Source organism: Rhinolophus sinicus, linkage group LG11 (genome assembly GCF_036562045.2).
Source record: "Rhinolophus sinicus isolate RSC01 linkage group LG11, ASM3656204v1, whole genome shotgun sequence".
Taxonomy (NCBI): domain Eukaryota; kingdom Metazoa; phylum Chordata; class Mammalia; order Chiroptera; family Rhinolophidae; genus Rhinolophus; species Rhinolophus sinicus.
Window position 1 is genome coordinate 68,452,047 of NC_133760.1, and position 21,933 is coordinate 68,473,979.

The 21,933-nt window shown below is 40.1% G+C and overlaps 1 protein-coding gene across 5 annotated transcripts in view; it reads left to right on the forward strand.

Annotated features, from left to right (window-relative positions):
• GRM8 (glutamate metabotropic receptor 8) overlaps window positions 1-21,933 on the forward strand; it is a 680,449-nt gene that overhangs the window by 115,642 nt on the left and 542,874 nt on the right. For all 5 annotated transcript variants that reach the window (XM_074315645.1, XM_019749052.2, XM_019749054.2 and 2 more), the window contains one exon: window positions 20,614-20,830. In XM_074315645.1, coding sequence (XP_074171746.1) covers window positions 20,614-20,830 — 217 coding nt within the window. The remainder of the gene's footprint in view (window positions 1-20,613; window positions 20,831-21,933) is intronic.

A 21,933-nucleotide genomic window follows, 5' to 3' on the forward strand; every position in this document is an offset into this window, starting at 1 on the left:
ATGAATAGGTGTTGGATTTTAAAAAGTGCTTTTTCTACATCAATTGAGATGATTATATGGTTTTGTTTATCCTGTTAATAAGGTGAATTGATTGCATTCCTGGGATAAACCCTGTTGGCCACTGTTTATCATTCTTTTTATATATTTTTGAATTTGATTTGCTAATATTTTGCTAAGGAATTTTGTATTGATATTTTAAAAGAATATTATATAGTAGTTTTAATTTTCTTGATGTCTTTGGTTATGGTATCAAGGTAATGCTGTCCTCATAAAATGAGTGCCTCTCTCTACATTTTTTGAAAGAGTTTGTATAGAATTGTTTTATTTCTTCCTTAAATGTTTACAAGAATCTACCAATGAAGCCATCTGGGTCTGAGTAGAAGAGGTGCGATAGATATCTTTGTCTTATACACACGTTAAGGGAAAAGCTTTCTTTATGGCAAAGTTTTTCAATTATAAATTCAATTTCCTCATTATATATTGTCCTATTCAAATTTTGTATTGAATTAAAAAAAATAATTTGTGTCCTTAATTTATGAATTTGTTCATTTCATCTAAATTGTTGAATTTATTGGTATTGAGATTATTCATAATATTTATTTATTATTCTTATTAAATCGGTGGGATCTATAATGATGTCCTCTAAGTCATTCCTGATATTGGTAATTGATATTTCTTTTTTTTTCTTGATCAGTATTGCTGAGTTTATCAATTTTATTGGGCTCTAAAAGAAAATAAGTTTTAATTTCATTGATTGTCTTTATTGTTTTATTTCTATTTTCATACCCAAAGATATAATTTCTACTCATATCTTTGTTATATCTTTCCTTCTTCTTAGTTTGATTTTAATTTTCTCTCCTTTTCTGTAGCAACTTAAGACCAAAACTTAGTTAATTGATTTGAGGCCTTTATTTTATTTTATTTTCTAATGTAAGCACTTAAAACTATACATTCCTCTTAGAACTGCTATATCTGCACCCCAAAATTATCATCTGTTGTATTATCAGTTTTATTTAATTCAAGTTTTTTAGATGTCTTCTTTGACCCATTTATTCTTTTAAGTGTATATTTAAATATCTAATTATTTGAGGGATTTACCAGATGTCTGCCAGGTATTGATTTCTAATTTAATATCGTTGTGGGCAGACAGCAGACTTGATATGATGTCCATTCTTTAAAATTTTTTTAAACATGTTTTGTGGCCCAGCATATGTTCTCTTAGTGAATATTTCATGTGCATTTCAAAAGAATATGTAGTCCGCTGTTACGGGCAGAATGTTTTATAAACGTGAATTAAATGAACTTGTTTGATAGTCTTGTTCCACTCTTCCATATTCGAACTGATTTTCTATCCTCTTGTTCTATCAATTCCTGAAGAGGAGTTATAAAATCTCCAATTATAATTGGAGATTTATATGCTTTTTCTTTGAAGTCTATCAAGTTTTGCTTCATGTATTTTGATATTCTATACTTAGTTTCATATACGTGTAGGATTCTGTGTTTTTAAATGTTTCTATCATTATGAAAAGTCTGTCTTTGTTTCAGAAAGTATTTCTTGTTCTGAAGTCTTCTTTGTCTAGTTATAGCTATTTTAGCTTATGATTAGCGTTTCTCAGGTATATATTTTTATGTTTTTACTTTTAATCTCTCCGTATTTTTATAGTAAAGTGAGTTTCCTTTTTTCAGCTTTATTGGGGTATAATTGACAAACAAAATTGTAATAGAAAGTGTGCAATGTACTTAGTACTTAGCAACAGGGTCAAGGAGAAACCTATGCAGAATCCGGAGCTCTTTCTCTGCATAGCTTCCTCTGCTCTGGTTCTTTGACCTACCAAGTACTGTCACTTCAGCTCCTTTGAACTCTGTTTTCTCAGTTCAGTGGCACACCTCGCTCTGCTTGACGTGTCCCTTCCTACTGTGCAATCCAGAAAGTGCTTCCAGACACAAAGCCAGGACAATCCTAGGGCTCAACACATTTGTTTCCTTTTCTCAGAGATCACAGTCCTGAACCGCCCACTGTTTAAACATAGTTATTTTATATATTTTGTCCAGGGTTCTAGTTGTTTACAGTGTGTGTGGAAGGGTGCATTTGGTCTTAGTTATTTCATCATGGCCAGAAGTGTGAGTCTGTGTATTCTGTTTTGATCATATTGAATTTAAGGTAAGTGTGAAAATTCTAACTGGAGGTCCATTATCCAGTTGGTGTTAGATTTATGTTTTAGAGAAGAAATTTGGGTTGAAGAGATAAGTTTGGTCGTTGTGGTAATGTGGATGGTAATCAAAGTCATAAGGATGGTTGGATATTATCACCTTGTGAGAATGGAACCCTGTGAAGAAAACTGGGCCTCACTTTTAAATTCTAGGCAGAGAGAAATGAACTAGAGGAGATGACAAAGAAGGGACACCTAGAGAGACAGGAGAAAACCAGGAGAGCATGTTGCAGAAGCCAGGGAAAGTATTGTCTGAGCTTCTGCACATTGGCTCAAGCGAAATGAGGCCTGAAATCTGGCCTTTGGATTTTGTGATATGAAAAGTTTTAGTGACCTTGCCCAGAATCGTTTCAGCAGAGCCTCGGGACGGAAGCCATATTGAATGCTGAGGACAGAGTGGGAGGTAAGAGGGTAAGGGTAAGTTTACAAACGGAGAGGGTAAGTTTAGATAATTTGAAGGGTTTAGTTGTAAAGTGGAGGCAAAAGTTAACTTGAGAGCTGTAGCTGGATGAGAGTTTCAGAAGTGGTTTTATTTCTTTTCTTTTTAAAAAATGTCTTTTTTTTTTTTTAATAGGCTTGCATATATAGAAATGCTGGTGGGAAGGACCTGTTTGAGAGTACGAGGTTAATGATTTGAGAGAGTGGTGATGATCTTTAGTGTCAAGACTAGAAAGGCTGCTGTGTGTGCAAGTTGAGGCTTGACAGAAAAATCGATGTATTTTGTTGTAACTGAAGGAAGGAAGAGAGAATGGGTGCCCAGGAAGTCAGGTTTGTCTGCTTTGTGGTGGGAAATTGACAGTGATCCTTAACTGATGGCATCTATTTCTTATGGGGATTATAAAGATGCTTTCTACAAAATGCTTGAAAAATACTTGACCTGTTGTGGGAAGAGGTGATTGAGAAAGCGTGGCTAGCAGCTGACCCCAGAACTGGACTTGGCAACCCCGGGCTCCTCAGGCCATCCCTGTGCCTGGAATGTACCTCCTCCCCACCGTTTCCACAGAGGGAGCCGTCTTCAAGGACATAGCCTTGAGAAAGCAATGTGTTGTGGAGACCATCTGGATGATATACGTGACTGAACCCAGTTAAGGCCTCTGCATAGCTTTTAAGGTTCGGCGGGCATGTGTGGTTTTGCAATTGCCCAAGATAAGCCTTTGTGAATAAGTTCTCTTGCGTATTGAAACTGCCACTTACCAATCTGGAGTGGTCTGCCTCGGTTTGGTCTCTCCCTGCCTTCTGCGTATGGGGCCCGGTTTCAGATTATACTCAGGAAGCTCCCCAGGACGTTGTGAGCTAATATCCATATTGCCATAAATCTGAGGAAGTTTTAAAGACAATTTGATACTGTTTAATCAGAAACCACAGGCAGAATAATGCCATTAAGTTTGTGTAGTCCCAGACATGTTTGATTGTAACATCTGTCTGGTGATAGTCACGAGGTTACAGCAGTCCAGAAAGATGATTGGCAGACGAAGAGGTCGGTGGTGGCAAGAATGGGAGGCTGGAAAGATAGCAGAGGTTTCCTGCTTATTCCATCTCCTGCTAAAGGCTTCTGCTTCTCTCTCCTTTCAGGTTGCTGTGCCTGTTTCTGATGTTCATTCCTCAAGCCCCACTCCTGTCTCCATTCATCCTCTTCGCCTCCATCTCTAGCCTTATTTCTTTAGTCCTGGTTTCTCACCTGGTATTTAACCTTCTTCTCACTCTTCTGGGCCCCTCTCCTGAAAATAGTCTCTTCATTACTTATCAAAAATCTTCTTTTGTGTTTTTCAGCATTTCCAGTTCCTCCTCTTCTTGTGTGTTTGTCCTCCTGTTATATTTTTTTCTTATCTTCCTTGAATCCCACTGTTGTCCCGCTCTCTATTTGTTTACGAAAGAAAAAGTCTACATTTTCAGTATTATCGGTCCCAATTTAAGGTAGATTATATTCTTAAATGCCATCTTGAACTGCTTTAAATTTTCTCAAAATTTTTCCCTTAGAATTAAAAAATTAAAGGGCGTCTAAAGAGCGATGCCTCTCATCAAGTTTGAGGTTCAAATAGCATTTTTTTTTTTTTAAATACAGAAATGCCTGAAAGGTTTTTTGTTTTGTTTTCTTGTTTGAAAAAGAGGGCCCAATATTTACATACAGTCTCTGGCAAACCATTATGAAAACATTTACATATTTAGACTATTTAGAAAATTAGAGAGAATTGGAAAGACAATAAATGTCTTCATATATCTAAGTTATGGTCTATGAGAAAGGAGTTAGCTCTTCATAAAAAAAAGTGAAGTATATTTTCACTTAAGCACCAAAAAATGTGGGAAGCTTTTGAGAAGCAGTTTTACCAGGTCGTCTGCAGATATTAAAAGTCAGAAATCCTGAGTTGTTTTACTGTCACTAGTGGCAGTTAATCAACGGCATATATGGGTCACCTACTATGTATTAATACACAGTACTTTCCTGGCGTCTGCTAAAGAATAACAGTGGATCTCAAAGTCAGTTCTCAAGCCTACCCCCCGATAGGGAGTAGGCATAAGGAATGAGTTTGCTCTTTAAAACTCAAGTGCAAGATTTCTTTTTTCTTCTACATCAGATAACTTGGCATTGAGCCTCACTGACCAGAGCGTCGAGAAATTCACGTGTTCCCAGTGCTACAGAGATGTTCATTATAGAGATGCTCCTTGTAACCCCCAGAGGCTATTAAAAGGAGGTGACTCCATTTCTTCCATGGCAAACACAGGAAAGGGGCTTCTTTCCTACAGTTTCCAGGCACCAAAAGGGAGCAACATGATCTCCACCATTCCCCATGCCCTAATGGAGCACTATGCTCTCTCCATTTCTATTTCCACATCCTCCTCCTCCTCAAACCTTGGGTGCTCATTCTTCTCTAGATAATTCGTCAGTACAGTGCCTGTAGGTTGAGGCTTTAGCACAGGAGGTCTGTTCATTCTCTAGGGTACACAGGCTTGATACGTTTTGGGGAGGGTCCCCCCCATAAAAAAGGAAAAGGAAAAGAATTCTTTCGTGGGTCTCCAAAAGCAACAAGAATCAGATAAACATGAATATCACTAAATTATCTTGCACATGAATGCTGTGAGAAATATATTGAGGACGAGGTACATTGGATTTTATATTTGATATTCAATCATTTGATATTCAAGCAGCCTTTGTCAAATTTTTATGTTTCAAAAAGTCATATGTTAGTTCCAAATAAGTAAGAAACATATTTAAAAACTTCTTACTGACTCAACATTGGGTGTGATGTATTCACTAATCACACACCATGACACTGAAAATAAACTTCATGTCAGCATCGGATGCAACAATTAAAATGTAATACACTTGGTGGGATTGCAGATTCGTGCAGCACTATGGAAATCAGTATGGAGGTATCTCAAAAAACTGGAAATGCAACTACCTTATGCCCCAGCAATTCCACTCTTAGGTGTCTATCCAGAGAAATCCAAGATGCTAATTAGAAAAAAATTATGCACCCCTATGTTTGTTGCAGCTCTATTCACAATAGCCAAGACATGGAAACAACCAAAAAACCCATCAGTAGATGACTGGATTAAGAAATTGTGGTACTTTTATACAATGGAATATTACACAGCCATAAAGAAGAATGAAATCTTGCCATTTGCAATGATATGGATGGACCTAGAGAACTTTATGTTAAGTGAAGTAAGTCAGATGGAGAAAGACAAATACCATATGATCTCACTTATATGTGGAATCTAAAGCATAGAATAAATGAGCAAACTAGTAAGAAACAGTTTCAGAGATACAGAGAAAAAACTGAGGGTTGCTAGATGAGAGGCAGGTGGGGAGAAGGGAGAAGGTGAGGGGATTAGAAAGCACAAATCAGTAACCACAATATTGCCACGGGGATACGAAAGATAGTTTGGGGAATATAATCAATGATGGTGTAAAGATTTTGTAGGGTATCCGATGGACACTTGTCCTATTAGGGAGACCATTTCAGGGACGGTGTAGATGTCTGACCACTGCATTGTACACCTGAAGCTGAAGCTGAATAACACTGAATGTCAAGTATAATTTTATATATATATGATCACAGGATGTGGAGTACAGCATAGGGAATAGAGTCAAAGGAATTGTAACAGCTATATACGATGTCAGAGGGATAGTAGATTGGGAGAGGGGGGTTATCACTTTGTGAGGGGTATGAATGTCTATTCCATTGTTTTGTACACCTGAAACTAATAAAAAAAAAGAAAGAAAACACAATACACTTAAAATATAATTATAAGTTTTGAGTAGTGGAATACTTTTGAAAAGAAATGTCCAGTTATCAGGAGATGTTGTTTACCTCAGGGGACGTGACCCTCATGCTCAAGTCAACAACAGTATCACCAAGTGACCTTGGAGCATCTGCATCTCCTCATGATGACAACCTGCAGAGGTACCAAAATCAGCCTTGCAACGAGTGCATTTAAATTTTTTGAGCACATCTTTCCATTTCTTTGTGTCTTCTTCAATTTCTTTTAAAAATGTCTTAGAGTTTTCAGTGTCTTAGAGTCTTTCCTATACCTGGTTAAGTTTATTCCTAGGTATTTTATTCTTTTTTGTTGCAATTGCAAAAGGGATTGTGTTTTTATTTCTTTTTCTGAGATTTCATTGTTAGTATACAGGAATGCAATGGATTTTTGCACATTGATTTTGTAGCTGGGCACTTGACTGTATTTGTTTATTGTTTCTAGTAGCTTTTTGGTGGAGTCTTTAGGGTTTTCTATATATAGCATCATGTCATCTGCAAAAAGTGATGATTTAACTTCTTCATTCCCACTTCGGATGCCTTTCATTTCTTTCTCTTGGCTGATTGCAATACATTTTAATTAAAAAAATTATTTGAGCATGATATGGAAATCTTTCAAAAGAAAATACAGGGCTCGTGAATACACATTCAACGCTTGAGACCACAGCGGTGCTTCTCCAGTTTCACTGTGCTCCCAAACCACCTGGAGTATTTGTTAAAATGAAGATTCTCATTCAGTAGGTGTGAAGTGGGGCCTGAGGTTCTGACTTTCTAAGGAGCTCTCAGGTGGTGCTCATGCGGTGGGTTTGCTGGGAACACTAAGCAGCAAGGTTGTAGAGAAAACTTCATTACTACAGAAATGCTCGTCAATGCTGGTAAATTGATCTTTTGCAACGTGAATGTATCCTTCATACTGAAGCACGTGGGTAATTTCTTTCCTCTTAAGGAACCGCGCACCCAAAATTTAATTTTTAAAAAGTCTGCATTTATGGCGGTTAACCTGACCAATGAAGGCTATAGGGAAGACGAGGGCCAGACAAGGTACACCAGAGTCACGCATTGTAGGCCGTAGGTGGAGAACATAGTACTGCATAATTGTTATCCACAGTGAAATGTGTAGGACTTACTTAAATTTGGAGCCAGGCTGATTGGCTTCTTGTGATTTGAGGCCCTTGGTGTGTCAGTTGGCTTCTGGTTTATGCTGAGGAAGATATGACAAGTTCTGGACATGTTCTGAGATAGCTGTTGGACACTCCGGTGGATATTTCAATACATAGGATATGGGTCTGGAGCTCAGTAAAGGGATTTAGACTGGATGTATAGAATTGGAGTGGGTGTGAAATGAAAAGAAAAGAGAGCCTGGGCCATATCCTAACGAGTACTAACATTTAAAGAAAAGAACAGGAATAAAAGCCAATGAAGGCGATAGAGATTTGCAAGGAAAATTGGGCGAGTGAGTCTTCATAGAAGCCAAGTAAGAGTATTGGCATCTAGTAGGTACTTAACAAATGCTTGTTGAAATGAAAAACAAAAACTAACAAACAAAAAATAAATGAACAGGAAACCATGAATTGGGCTCATGAGCACCTTGTATCAAGACCACTGAATCCATCACTTTTCCGAAGCATATTTTTTTATGTTTGTTTCTATCAAATGCTGTCCCCTCTGCCTGGAATAGCTTTCAGTCTCCTTCTACCTGACCTCTGCCTCTGCTACCCACCCTGTTGTGTTTGCACATGCGCTCTCTGGCCTTTGAACCTCGATTATCCATCCTCTTTTGCTCCTGGCTGCCCTGGTGGACCTGGGTGATTGCTGCCTACCCTGCCTGAGTCCTACACGTGCCAACCCTGTCTCTGGCACTTTTGCTGGTACCCACCTGGGCTAGGGACTATAGCAATTGATAGAAACCAAAGGAGGGAGATTATATTTGCTGATAGTAGATCTTAGTGTTTCCTTTTTACTATGATATCATATGTGGTCATACGAGTTGGTGTGTTCACGCTTGAGCTGAACTATGTATGACCTGTGACCCTGAGGGGGTGTGTATGTGACCGGAAGAAGTAGGAACAGGGAACTGTGGTTTCTCCAGGAACTTGAGCACTCATGAAAGACAAAGCTACTGAAGAATGAACATTTTAAAATGACCCTGAGGTAGTGGAGGGTAGAGGTGTTTGAGAGATAAGTGGAGAGTCAGACTGCCTGGGTTTGAATCCCATTCTGCCATTTACAAACTATTCAGCCTCAGGAAAGTTACTGGACTTCTCCAGATCTCAGTTTTCTCATCCATAAAATGGAGCTAGAGCACTCAGCATAGTTCCTGGCTAATTCAGCCTGTTGAATAAATGTTGGCAAAACCAACCAAATACCTGTACACAAGTATTGGTCTGCATGCATACACACATGTCCATGCAGTGTTTCATATGTTAGGTGTGCAGATGGGATATGGGGCATAAAAGGGGTTTATTAAGAACAGTGAGCTAGTCTCCTCAAAAAAAGATTGTGGATGGTGCAGAGATGGGCAGAAAGGGTTAATCAGTCCCCTTTGGGGAAACTTAACTTACTGCCGTTTGGACACTATGATGAGGAGATGGTGTTTGCCAGAGGAACATGTGCTTGGCGTGTTTCCAGTTCGTAATAATGGAAACTGAGTCACTTACATTCTTTCATCTACTTTTCATATTATCCATTGATACTCATTTATGGAATCAGCTATTTGGTCTTGGACGTGGATCTTTTTTTTTTTTTTGGTTCCTGTGTAAAGGAGCTTTAATTAAGACCTTTAGCCGCATATGTACCCTCTTCTAACATGCTGAGTTCATCAACTTAGACAACATAAAGGAAATGAAAATGTCCAGTGGTATTTGGTATTCAGAATCAGTACCTGAATGCCAGCTGGGGAATAAATTATCAGTCGAAGACCAAGATGTCAATGAATGTAGATAATCACCAAAAATCCAAGAAATTGTCAACTGGGAGCCTTATTTGCACAGTCTTTATCAGCATTCTTTCTATTTTCAGCATTCAAACCATGCATGATTGAGTGGCAAAATAGCACTCAGCTTAAGTTTTGTTGACTTCAATTCATTGGTTATAATTGTTAACTTTATTTTTTAATGTTCTAGTACTGACATGCTTGGGGGGAAACATTGAACCACGGTGGTGATTACACAGCAAGGAAATCAGCAGAAGAGGAAAATTAAATGCTAGGTGATGGTTTGAAGTCAGCAGTGATGGGAATGAGTGGGTGGGAGAGTTAAATTTTTAAGTGATTTAGCAAATGATGCTAAGAAAGTGCCATAGCATCATTTTGGGTTTTTGAATATAACAAATGGTAATTGATCATATTTTTGTACTCAAGTAAAAAAAAAAAATTCAAACTCTTTATATATAATTTTGACTGTCCGAAGCAACTCATTGCAAAGTTTTTCCTATGTTTTGTTTAGAAGAATACTTAGAGATAGATTTCATTTTGAAATCCCAAGCTGCTTGAAAACTTTCTCGAGAAGGTATCAAAGAAATATCTTTTATTCCGGCATGCAGTGGAATCCTGGCAGTAGTAGTTAGAAATAATGAAATCGGGGAATGACATTCTCCTTGTCTCTCTGGGGTGCTGGGTCACTGAGCAGAGTTTTCAGAGGTGGACAGATCCATTTATTTCTCTTTCCTCCTTGTGAGAGGTGCCGAAAATGTATATTATCTTGTAAAAAAAAAAAAGAAAGAAAAAAAAGGCCAGATTATTTTTCTCCTGGGTTAGTTCTAACCTGCTTCTCATGTCTTTTGAAATCCTATCCTGAAGCCTTCACTGCCTGAGTAAAAATGAAGTTTCTTTTTACTTTTCAATCAATTTTTTTTTATTTTCGTAAGGAAACAAATAGTAAAGTGTGTAAGTAATATAAACTATACATTTATGTTTTTCCTGGGCTCTTGCCTCAAAATGGTTTCTATGGGCTTAGTTTCTGCTGGATTCATTCTTTTTTTTTTTTTTCATCCTCCATCTATCCATTCATTTATTCATTCATTCCTGATCCTTAGCACCTATGACAACATAATGCAGTTTCCTGATGATAATTGCATAGTTATTTTGTTAAATAGTTCTGATATGAGAACTCAAATTATGCATGTATGGTACTACTGTGTGTAAAAAGCACAGGAAATGGTAGTCTTAGGTTTTAATATTATTCAGCTTGTGGCAAGTGTTTTTTTTTTTTTTTTTTTTTTTTTTTAATTAAATTTATTGGGGTGACAATTGTTAGTAAAATTACATAGATTTCAGGTGTACAATTCTGTATTACATCATCTATAAATCCCATTGTATGTCTGGTGTTCAGTGTTCATTCCCTTTTGCCATCTTTTTTCATGAGTCAGCTTAATGTCATTTCTGCAGGGAAGTCTTCCCAGCCCCCCCAGAACAGATGAGTTAGGCCATTATTCTTTGCAACCTATATTTCTCTTTCACAGCACTCATTACACTTGCTCTTAAATGTTTATTTGGGTGATTGTTTATTTAATGCCTGTCTGTTCCATCTGACCATAGGCTCCGTGCGGGTGGGAAGACCATATGTTGTTTGCTGACCTATCCCCAGAGCCTGTCATGGTGTCTGGCACATAGTGGGGGCTAATTTGTTGAATGAATTAATCCAAAAGTAACCTTTAAAAAAATGTAAGTTTCATTTGACCAGTAATCAGAAAAAGTGTGTGTATTGAATTAACCTTTTTAATTTGGGTGTGATATTGCTTATGTCCTAGTTATAATTTTCAAGACATCGCAGAGTACTGAAATGTATGAAAAGAAGAAAAGATAGTGTTCACTTTTTTAAAATGAGGAAAAATGGAAGCTCAGGAGAAGCCAAAAACTAGAGAAACTATAAAACTAGTTGAAATATTAAAGACCCTTCCTTAAAAAGTAAAGGTTTTAATCAAACATATGGTGATGGAAGGAGAACTGACTCTGGGTGGTGAACACACAATGGGATTTATAGATGATGTAATACAGAATTGTACACCTGAAATCTATGTAATTTTACTAACAATTGTCACCCCAATAAATTAAAAAAAAAACAGTAAAGGTTTTAAATTCAACTTGCTATTAGAACTTATTTTCAGGGTAGTTAGGCTTAAACATTCCCACATTACTAGTGACTTGATCAATTATAACAAGTCTTTCCCTTCAGAGCTGCTGTGCTTTCTCATTGTAAAATGTAATTAGCAGATATAAAAAAGGTTTATTAATCTTATTTGGTATACTTGTACTTAAGGTTCTTTATATGTAAATTATTTCATGGTCTCAGATTACTTGTCTTTCCTTTTAAATAAACAGGTCAGAAGTCAAGTGTCATTTACCAATTTGATTAAAATCATTACTTCTTTTTTAAACAGGATGTTAGTTTTCTTCCTCCCCCCGCCCCAAATTCCATTAGTTGGCCGAGTTGCAACATTGGAATTTTCAGTAGCCAGACCAAAATATCTTAGTGTAGATGTTCTGCCAAAAGTATTTGAGAGCATCGTTATAAAAAATTAGTATATCACAGGAAACTGGAAACCTGCACAGCCATTCATAAGTGTATTTAAAGTGTCAAATGATTGATGATAAATGAGACCCGGGATGGATGGTATCTGCTTGCCCCTCACATCCACCTTCTGTCTTTTGCCTTCTGTTTGCTGCCCTGGGAGGCAACTGTCCAGACAATATCAAGAGGTCCTCTTGCCCCTTGGTTTCCAGTGAGTTTGGTCAAGGGGAGAGCCAGCAGGGAGGGAGGAGAGGTCAGTATATAATTTTTTTCGATCCGTCCCTGTGGGGTTGCCAGGGGCTGGCTGTGTCCCCCCAGGGAGGTCACTGCTTCTCCCAAGATGACTTCTGTTCATGACTCCTTTTGGCTTCAGTCACTTTTCCCTCCTCTGCCCTCCTTTGACTTTTACTGGATTAGGGCTTTCTACTGCCATTCCCTAAATAGTGCCCCTGCCTTGAAAATAGTCACTTTATGAACACTCCTTGAGTTACCCTAATTTGAGTGTGCCATTTCCCTGACTCATACAATATCCTGGAAAGAGTGGTGAGAAATGTACCCTTTTACAATTCAGTAGAATATCTAAATGGATTACCTGAAACCCCAAAATGACTATATAAGTGTAATATGTGTGTATGATTTCAAGCATACATATGGACAAAAATGCACTATTTATGTTTTGAAGTGTGTCTTCAATGCCTTGATAGTCTTCATATTTGCTGCTGAAATTTCACATTCACCATCAGTAAGCGGCAAGCCATCTTTGATTTATTTATCTAGTTATGAGAATGAACTGACCTTATCTCTCCTCTCTGTGGTTGACTTTATTATTAATGTCGTGTATTTGTGAAGAGGAAGGTTCTGGTGAGGGGTATATTCTGCATCCTGGCCCATCATGGAATTAAACCTTCTAAACATAAACCTTAAATCTTCTAACATCATGCTATACCCAGCAATGGTAACCAACCCGAGGCCCTTTCAGGTGAGCATGTAGAGTTAGCTTACTGTGGATGAGCTGATGGTGGGAAGCACAATAAAAATATAGCACAATAAAATCTTCTCCTTCCTTCCTTCCTTCCTTCCTTCCTTCCTTCCTTCCTTCCTTCCTTCCTTCCTCCCGCCCTCGCCCTCGCCCTCGCCCTCGCCCTCTCCCTCTCCCTCTCCCTCTCCCTCTGCCTCTGCCTCTCCCTCTCCCTCTCCCAATCCCAATCCCAATCCCAATCCCAATCCCAATCCCAATCCCTCTCCCTCTCCTAATCCCTTTCTCTCTCCATGGCCTCCACAATTTCCCATCTCAATTGGCCTCTCTCCTTTTCTTTTGCTAAGCTCCACCATGTATCAAAACACAAAAGTTTGTAATCTTCTCTAAATCAACTGCGGGAATTCAACTGAGAGGAAAGACAGGGACTGAACTTCACATTTGTCACTAAGTTTTCAAATCAGGATGCCTACTTTCTGTCCACTGTGCGGGTCCACTGTACTGAGCAGGTCTTGGTTTGGGAGGAGAGGAGTATTTCTTCATGTTTTTGGAAGCAAACTCAGGATAGCCTCACTCTTCTTTATTATCCTGTTCTTTGACTCTACATTTTCTTCCTCCTTTTGCCTCTCCTTATTCCATTTTCTTGAAGCTGAGAGGAGCATGACAGCTCAGGGCAGTGTGTGGAGGGGAGGGTCCTTGCTGGACATTGAGTTCTAGCCCTCACTCCTTATTTTTATCTAATTTCTGATTATATACTCATGTTTTGCCACAAGCAACTAGTCGCTTTAATACCAGAGAGCAGTGAAGTCTGAAAAGACAAAGTTAGTAGCTGTAATCATTATGCTTTCTGGGCCTGATTCTGCAGCAACAACAAATCCATCCCCAGGCCAGGTGGCAGGAAGCGAGCGCAGTGGTGGCTGCTGTTGCGAAGGCCAGCATCACTGAAGGAGTGTTCAGGCAAGCACTACCCCCTGGGGAAAGAGCACAGCTTCAGGCTGATCATTCGCCAGAGAAAACCAATGATGCTATTGAACAGCACAAAGATCAGATCGCACCCCACCAACCTCCGCCAGTAAGTTCGACAGTCAATGGACAAGGTTGTTTGTGAAGATAAAAAAGAGCAAAAATCTTTTCTGGCAGGAATTGCTGGAAATGTGTGCCTCAGATCTTAAACTGACTTCGGTCTGCAAACGAGTATAGGAGTTTCTTGCCGGATGACTTCAATTTACTGTGATTCTGAGGGCCTTCCTCTGAGCTGTGCTTGAAGTGGCTCATTGCTCAGCAGGGGTGGCTTGGCTTCCTAGGGATCTTGGGCAAAGCAGAAACTGGGGGAAATGGATGCAAAATTCATGCCATTTTGAGCAAACACAGAAAGTTTCAAGCTCACCACAGTGTTTTGATGTGCAAACAGCGGGGGGCCTTAAGAAGGCAGGTGGAGCGGAATTGTAACCTTCTTGGAACCTGAAAGCCTATGTATGGTGTCTAAAGGTCCCTTAGCCCCTTCGCATATTAGTTACACCCCATATCATCCTCCCAGTCATGTGCCTTCAGACTCAGTGACGGCAACAGGAAGAGACACAGACCGTGTGAGGGAGATGTAAGAAATTTCAGCCCTGTCTAGACTATCCATCCTGTAGAGAAAGATGAGCAAGAAGGGACAAATAATTAAAGAATCTGTGACTTTGGTCCTTGATTGGAAATGTCATTTTTAGTCTTCTTTAATGACAGACTGCAGTCCATGGGCTGTCAAAGTATTTGCCCAGATGGTTATAAAGTTTTCATGACCATTTTCAGCATTGCAAGAAGCTGCGTGGCAATTGTTTGCTTCCCTATGATGTGTCTGCGTGGATGTGTCTGAAATGGTACTTAGTTGATTTGGACTGGAATTCTATGTCCTAAGCTTGGTGACAACAGATACCTCATGCTGATCAGACGCTTTAGCTCGAGGAGAGTAAGAGGTGGAGCTCTAGGTAGGAAATACATATTCTGGAACTCCCCAAGAGGGCTGAGGTGGGGGCAGGAATCTGTTCTGTGGGCCGCCCTGAAAATGGAGTGGGAGAAGGGGAAGGGTTTTTTCATCAAAAACAATTATCCCCAAAGTGGAGGCTAAAGCAAATGCTTAAGGAAGGTATGGTGGTGAGTATTTTGAATTGTGCAATTAATTGTCTCAATTGTCTGCTTTACTTGGGTGATGGAAATAAGGTCTTTTTTTAAGCACACGTCATGTTCTTCTGATACTTCAGCACAAGGAAAGTAAGAAATGAAAAAAAGCAAATGGGCAGGTGTTTTCAAATGATGCAGTTTGATGTCTTAAGGTACTGAACGAGAAAAGAAAAAAAAGTCATGTAAGGACAGTGGCAGAGAAAGCTGAAAGGGAAAGTGGATGGAGAAGGCATAGGAGGCCAGGGCAGGGTTGAGGGTAGGGGAAGAAGGCAGTGGACGTCCCTTCTACAGAGACCTGGAAGAGAGGGTATGTTAATAGGCTCTGGCACACTCAGAGGGAAGAGAGGTTAACAGAAGGACTATTTATAAGGTGTGGGCAGAGTGAAAGGAAACAGTGCAGGAGGGGGAATACGCAGGAACTAGTAGCAGTGGCAAGACCTGAAGGGACAAGGGTAGAGAATGGTCAGTAGAACCTGGCAAGAGCTTTAGCTCTGGATGAGGGTTTAGGTAGAGAAACATAGAGTTGGTGGGGCAGGAGATAGGGAAATCAATACTTTGACTTTTGTCTCCGCCGGCTCTCCCATTTCTTACTGGTGTCCCATTGCCCAAACGCAACTGAAAGCCTGAGGCTTGAGACCCAGGTCTATCATTATGGTGTAACCTTCCAGGCCATGCAGCAGGAGAGAGAAGGCTTGAGAGGGGCAGATGGAGAAGAGCCTGCGTGGTGTTTTGGTAGGATGTAGGGAAGAGACTGTACCAAACTCTTGCCCCAGTGTAATTAATTCATTGCCTCTAGGCAGTTGCTGAGCACTTGCTCTGTTAGGTGCTGGGGATACCAAGGAAATCAATAGAGACTTTGCCCCTGAGAGTCTCATAAGCCAGCATGTTGTCGTGGTTCTAATGTCAGAAGATGGAAACTATGAGAGTGAGGAGCAACACACAACAGCTTGGCCTGGGAGTTAATGAAAGTGTCCCAGGGAGCAAGTGACTTTTGAGCTGGGTATTACATTTGTGCAAGTGGGGGAGAGAAAGGAGTCTCTCTACACAGGGATTGGCATGGGTGGGGGTGCAGACACTGGCAGGGTACGGCAGGGAAGACATGAGGATGGGACAGAGTGTGACATCAGGGCTTCAGGAGCCAGCCTGAAGAGTTTGGATATTATTCTTTGGATGGGCAAGTGGGAATTGCCAGAGGCTTAAAAAGGATGTTACTTCTTACACAGGATGGGAGAGCTGATGTGGAATGCTTTTCCTGATATCTTCTTTTCTTGGTATGTTCTCCTCATTTTCCCTCTGATTTCCCTCTCTACTTCTATTTCCTACCCACCACCTTTTTTCTTTTTTTTAAATTTGTTGTTGTTGTTTCTGATAGATGGAACCTCCAGGGTGAAGGGATTAATTAGGATGGATTTAGTGTAGGGAAAAGAAAAAGAAACATTCCAAGTTTTAAAGCAATTCCCACTTCAGTTGTCAGTAGGGGTTTAATTTGAGGACAGTGGAAATATTGGGGATGCTGGCACAGAAATTAAAATGCTTAATGAGCCAATGCTTAGTGGTCGAACACAATAAAATGAAAATGAGATGTGACTTCATGACAACTTGAAAAATTGTCTTGAAGTGCTGTCTGTATACCCTGATGTCTAGCATTGTAGACTGCACTACAGCAAATGTTGAGCAAATGAAAATACAAATAAACGTACTCTCACAGTACTTTTCCACAAGTTGATAGGCAAAGAGAAAACTCTTCAAGAGTTTGGGGAGAAGTCCTTTACCTAATTATTAAAACAACCATTCCCCCTCTGCACTTTTATTTTGTACACCCTTTACACCTGTTTAATTAATCCTAAACATAATGCTGACTGTTAATTAAACAGCCGTGGAAGTGACTGACTGAAGGTAGTAATTTGAGATAATTAGTTTTGGTTTCAAACACTCAACTTTCACACTTTGTGCTCATTTTCAGAAAGGGGTGGCTCATTATTATAGGCAGGGTGTGTAAGGCATTTTACTGCTGGACTCTGAGTAGCCCATCAGCTACTGGACTCTGAATGATTCTCAGTGAGAGGATTATTATATATCTGAATAGGACAAGGAAGTGTGCTATAACATGTGCTACAGAGTGCTCCCCTGCACACACACGGGTACACACACAGACACACACACAGACAGACAGACACACACATACACACAGACAGACACACACATACACACGCATACACACAGACACACATATACACACACATGCACACACACACCTATATACACAGACACACATACACACACATACACACAGAGACACACACAGACACAGACACAGAGACACATACACATGCACATACACACAGACACACACACAGACACATATACACACACATACACACACATACACACAGACACACATATACACACACATGCACACACACACACCTCACACCTATACACACAGACACACATACACACACATACACACAGAGACACACACAGACACACACACATACACAGACACACCCACATTCCCACAGGCACAGAATTCTTTCCAAAGTGAAGGTCAAGCTGCTGAATCTCTTTCATTGGAACATAGAAACGCACATGCTCTTGATCTTTGGGAAGATTTTACCTACTAAGGGGTAGATCACACTGAGTCCTCCCTTGTCTCTTTCCCAGGTCCCTTGGAAGCGAGCAAGAAAAGGTGAAAAGGCCAAGATGTGGTGTGTGGTTGAAGATTGGAGGGTGTCCTTGATGACTAGTCATATACGACAAAGGCACAAAACCTAATCAAGGGAACAGCCTGCCAAGAGATGGCTGTTGTACTTGGCAGAGAAAGTAAAGGGGCAGGGAGGAGGCAGGTCAGACTGGTTTTCATGGATCCACAATGATAACAAGCTAGTTAACAAGCTGTCCTTAGGGGAACATGACTGGGAAGTACTGGGGGTTAAATAGGGTAAATCATTGTTATAGCCAATATAGAGAGATACAGGTTATACAGAAGCTGAATGGATCCTGCAGCACCCTGGAGAGCTCCAAGCACTTTCCTCTACTTCTGTTCCCTGGGTGACTGACACTTTTATATCTTGGGAAGTTCATTGTCACTTCATTAGCCACCAGTATGGAGTAGGACTCTCTAGACCCAAGAAAGTTTATCCAGATGTAGAGGGCTTTTCGAAGATATCAAGAGGAGAGTTAAAGCCTTCAGCTGGATTTGGAATCATTTGGCCAGGGGGTGGTGGGTGACGGTTGGATTCCAGAGGGTGTAGGCCTGTTTGGGGAGATGGAACTGCAGACTCTTTGACACCAGAGCACTGACATTAGCTGCAGGATCTGAGGGAGAGCAAAGTTAATGTTTTATGTAGAAGGCAAACTTGCATTTTATTTATTTATTTATTTATTTATTTATTTATTTATTTATTTATTTTTTCCAAGTCAAGTTGTTGTCCTTTCAATCTTAGTTGTGGAGGGTGCCATTCAGCTTCAAGTTGTCCTTTCAGTCTTAGTTGTGGAGGCCGCAGCTCAGCTCCAGGTCCAGTTGCCGTTTTCTAGTTGCAGGGGGCACAGCCCACCATCCCTTGTGGGAGTCAAACCGGCAACCTTGTGGTTGAGAGGACACGCTCCAACTGCTCCAACCAACTGAGCCATCCGGGAGGCAGCTCAGCTCAAGGTGCCGTGTTCAATCTTAGTTGCAGGGGGCAGAGCCCACCGTCCCTTGCGGGATTCGAGGAATTGAACTGGCAACCTTGTGGTTGAGAGCCCACTGGCCCATGTGGGAATCGAGCCAGCAGCCTTCGGAGTTAGGAGCACGGAGCTCTAACCACCTGAGCCACCCGGCCGGCCGTATAGCTCAGTGGTAGAGCATTTGACTACAAACTTGCATTTTTAACAAAGCACCCTGAGTTAGTGCATCTTGTCATTTTGACCTATGAACTTTCACACCACAGCCTGGCAGCAGAGGCGTGATGAGACGCATAGCTGCATAGCTCACCCTCCCAAGTTGCCCTTCTCCTTTCACTCTTTATACTTTCCTTGAGTAACCGCTTGCCCTCCTGTGGCTTTAACTACTACTTCCATTATGCATACCCCCACCTTTCTTTACCTCCAGTAACGAAGACCCTCGTAAACTCCAGATCTCTCAATATTATTGCCCATTGTTTAGTTGCTTTCATTCATCTCACAGGAACCTCAAAAGAAGCAAATCAAAGTTAATCTTATCATTTTTGTCTGACAAGCCTCCTCTTCTTTTATCTATCTTGGTAAATAGCAAACATCACCTACCCAGTTACCAGAGCCATAGAACTGAGAATAACCCCCCCTTTTTCCTCATCCACTGCACCTTTCCTCGTCTTTCAGATACTTACTGGTTCTACACCCTCCCTTTCCCCCTTCATCATCTAGTTTCTGTCTGGCTTTGCTGTTTTATTTCCTGACACACCTCCCTTGGCATCCTACATTCCTGTTGTCTGAAATGCTGCAATTCCTGGAATCTATCACACCCTTTCCTGACTCGATGCTTTGGGCGTGCAGTTCCCAGTGGCAGAAATGTCCTTTCCTGCCTTGTTTGCCAGATTTCCTGCATGTCCTGTGCCCTGTGTAGCCTTTATGTCTTTCTGCTGTACTCTTTTAGCAACCACGTGTTCTTTTGTCATAGCACTTCTCACTGGGAGAGTAACAGTTTTAGAATGTTATATTTTAAAAGTGTTTTTAGGGGGAAATTCGTGGCATGTAGTTAATTTGTTACTCAGTTTGAATTTATTTAGGAGAAATGACATAGGAGTCCTAGTTTTGAAAACCTTCTAGTAATTCACAGTCCTTATGTCAGAAAACAGTCTCTTTTCCCAAAGAAATTATGGTATGGATTCCTGTTTTGTGGTGGCTTTTTTTTTTTTTTTTTTTTGGTGGGTGGGCCAGGCAGTTGAAGAGATATTTTTGTTAGAAGATACATGGTTGGCTATTCCCAAATCTGTGTGTGGTACTCAGTGATTATATTAATAATCAATGAATAGATTTGCAAAACTGTATGTTTAAAATACTTTACCAAGAATATAATCCTAAAACTGAAATGGTATCAAGTGTAAAAAAATCTCATCTCAAAGTCTCTGTTCATTATTGTACAGCCTTTATGTCCTAAAGCCAAAGACAATTTCAGAGATGACCTTTCTGATGCATGTATATACTATACCTTCAATTTTGCACCAGAACTTACCATGCACAGAATAAAACAGCAACAGCAACAAAAAGAACAATTATTTTTCTTTGGTTTCAGAAACCATGGAACCTGAAGCAACAGTGCATATTTTCTTGCTGTTTAGAAATGTGCTTTGAAAGAAAGTGAGCCCACAGACCATTATAAAACACTTCCTAATTAAACCGGTAGTCATCAAACCTTATTTTGGTTTCAGGTTGCTCTGTCATCTCGGTTTCTGTGATAGCTTGTTCAGTCTCTTGTGACAATCCATCATTCCACATGATTCCTCCCAGGTTGAAATGACATATCATTTGTTTTGCAGATACCTCAAATCAGCTATGCATCCACAGCCCCAGAGCTAAGTGACAACACCAGGTATGACTTCTTCTCCCGTGTGGTCCCGCCCGACTCCTACCAAGCTCAAGCCATGGTGGACATTGTGACGGAACTGGGGTGGAACTATGTGTCAACACTGGCTTCTGAGGGCAACTATGGAGAGAGTGGCGTGGAGGCCTTCACTCAGATCTCGAGGGAGATTGGTAAGCATGGGTTTGTCACATGCTTGTATTTTGAGGCGATGGGCTGAGCGAGTCTGAGCATGCCCAAGCACGCTCTGATCTGTATGGGATAATTAGAGCCCTACAGATGCACGGCCGAGGCTGTCTGCTCGAGGGGGAAGCTGGGTTTATTATAAATGATTTTGTTGTTCATGGTCTACCAAGGTGACCCTTTGGTGCTAATTTAGGAAACAGAGCTCCTGACTCAGGCGAACATTTTTTAAAGATGTCTGTTTTGACGAGGGAGTTTGCTGGCACATTAGAGTCACTGTAAATTTGAATAAATGACATACTTTTTGATTGTTGTAGATGGAAGTTTACATTAGCAAGTCATTAAATTAAAAAAAAGGCACTGGAATTTAACATCCAACACTAGAGGGATTAAGACTGGTAATCGTTTTAAAACAATACTGAAGTAGCCCCCAAGGCTATGCGTAAGCAATATTGTTATTGTCATATTTGACTTTTTGCATTTTTATTTTTACCTTAAACTCTGAAGCTTACAATGAAATGAAGGGCAAGATGTGAAAACTTGGTTATAATAAGTTGCTGATGAGCTCCGTTCTGGGCTTTTTTAAAGGTGCTTAGACAAATCTCTATAGGTATTTCACCATGTGTGTGTTTACTTATGAGGTTGTACATCCATTCCACTATGTAGGAAAAAATAACCCAACAGAACAAAACAAAAAACAACTTGGAGGACAAATCTTAATGCTGATTGGCTAACAACATGACTTTGTGGATGAAAGGATACATTACTGTTACTTAACAAATACTATAACTCTTATTAAGAATTACTGAATAAAATTTACATTTTTTTCTGTAAGACTAATAATATTTTTGTGGAAAAACTAAAGTACCCATTGGCTGTTTCTGAGTAATTTTGACCTCGAAGGAAGAACTGATGTTGATAATTTATTGTCTTTCCTGGAGACTTCAACTCAGGAAAAGATTTTGGGGAGTGATTTGGGCTTATCCATAATTAGCAAGGACAAGGAGGTATTGAATAAGTTATTGGAATGAGGTGTTCTCGAAAAAGATTAGTAGATGCTTGGGATCTGTTTTGCACATAACAGGGCATGGAA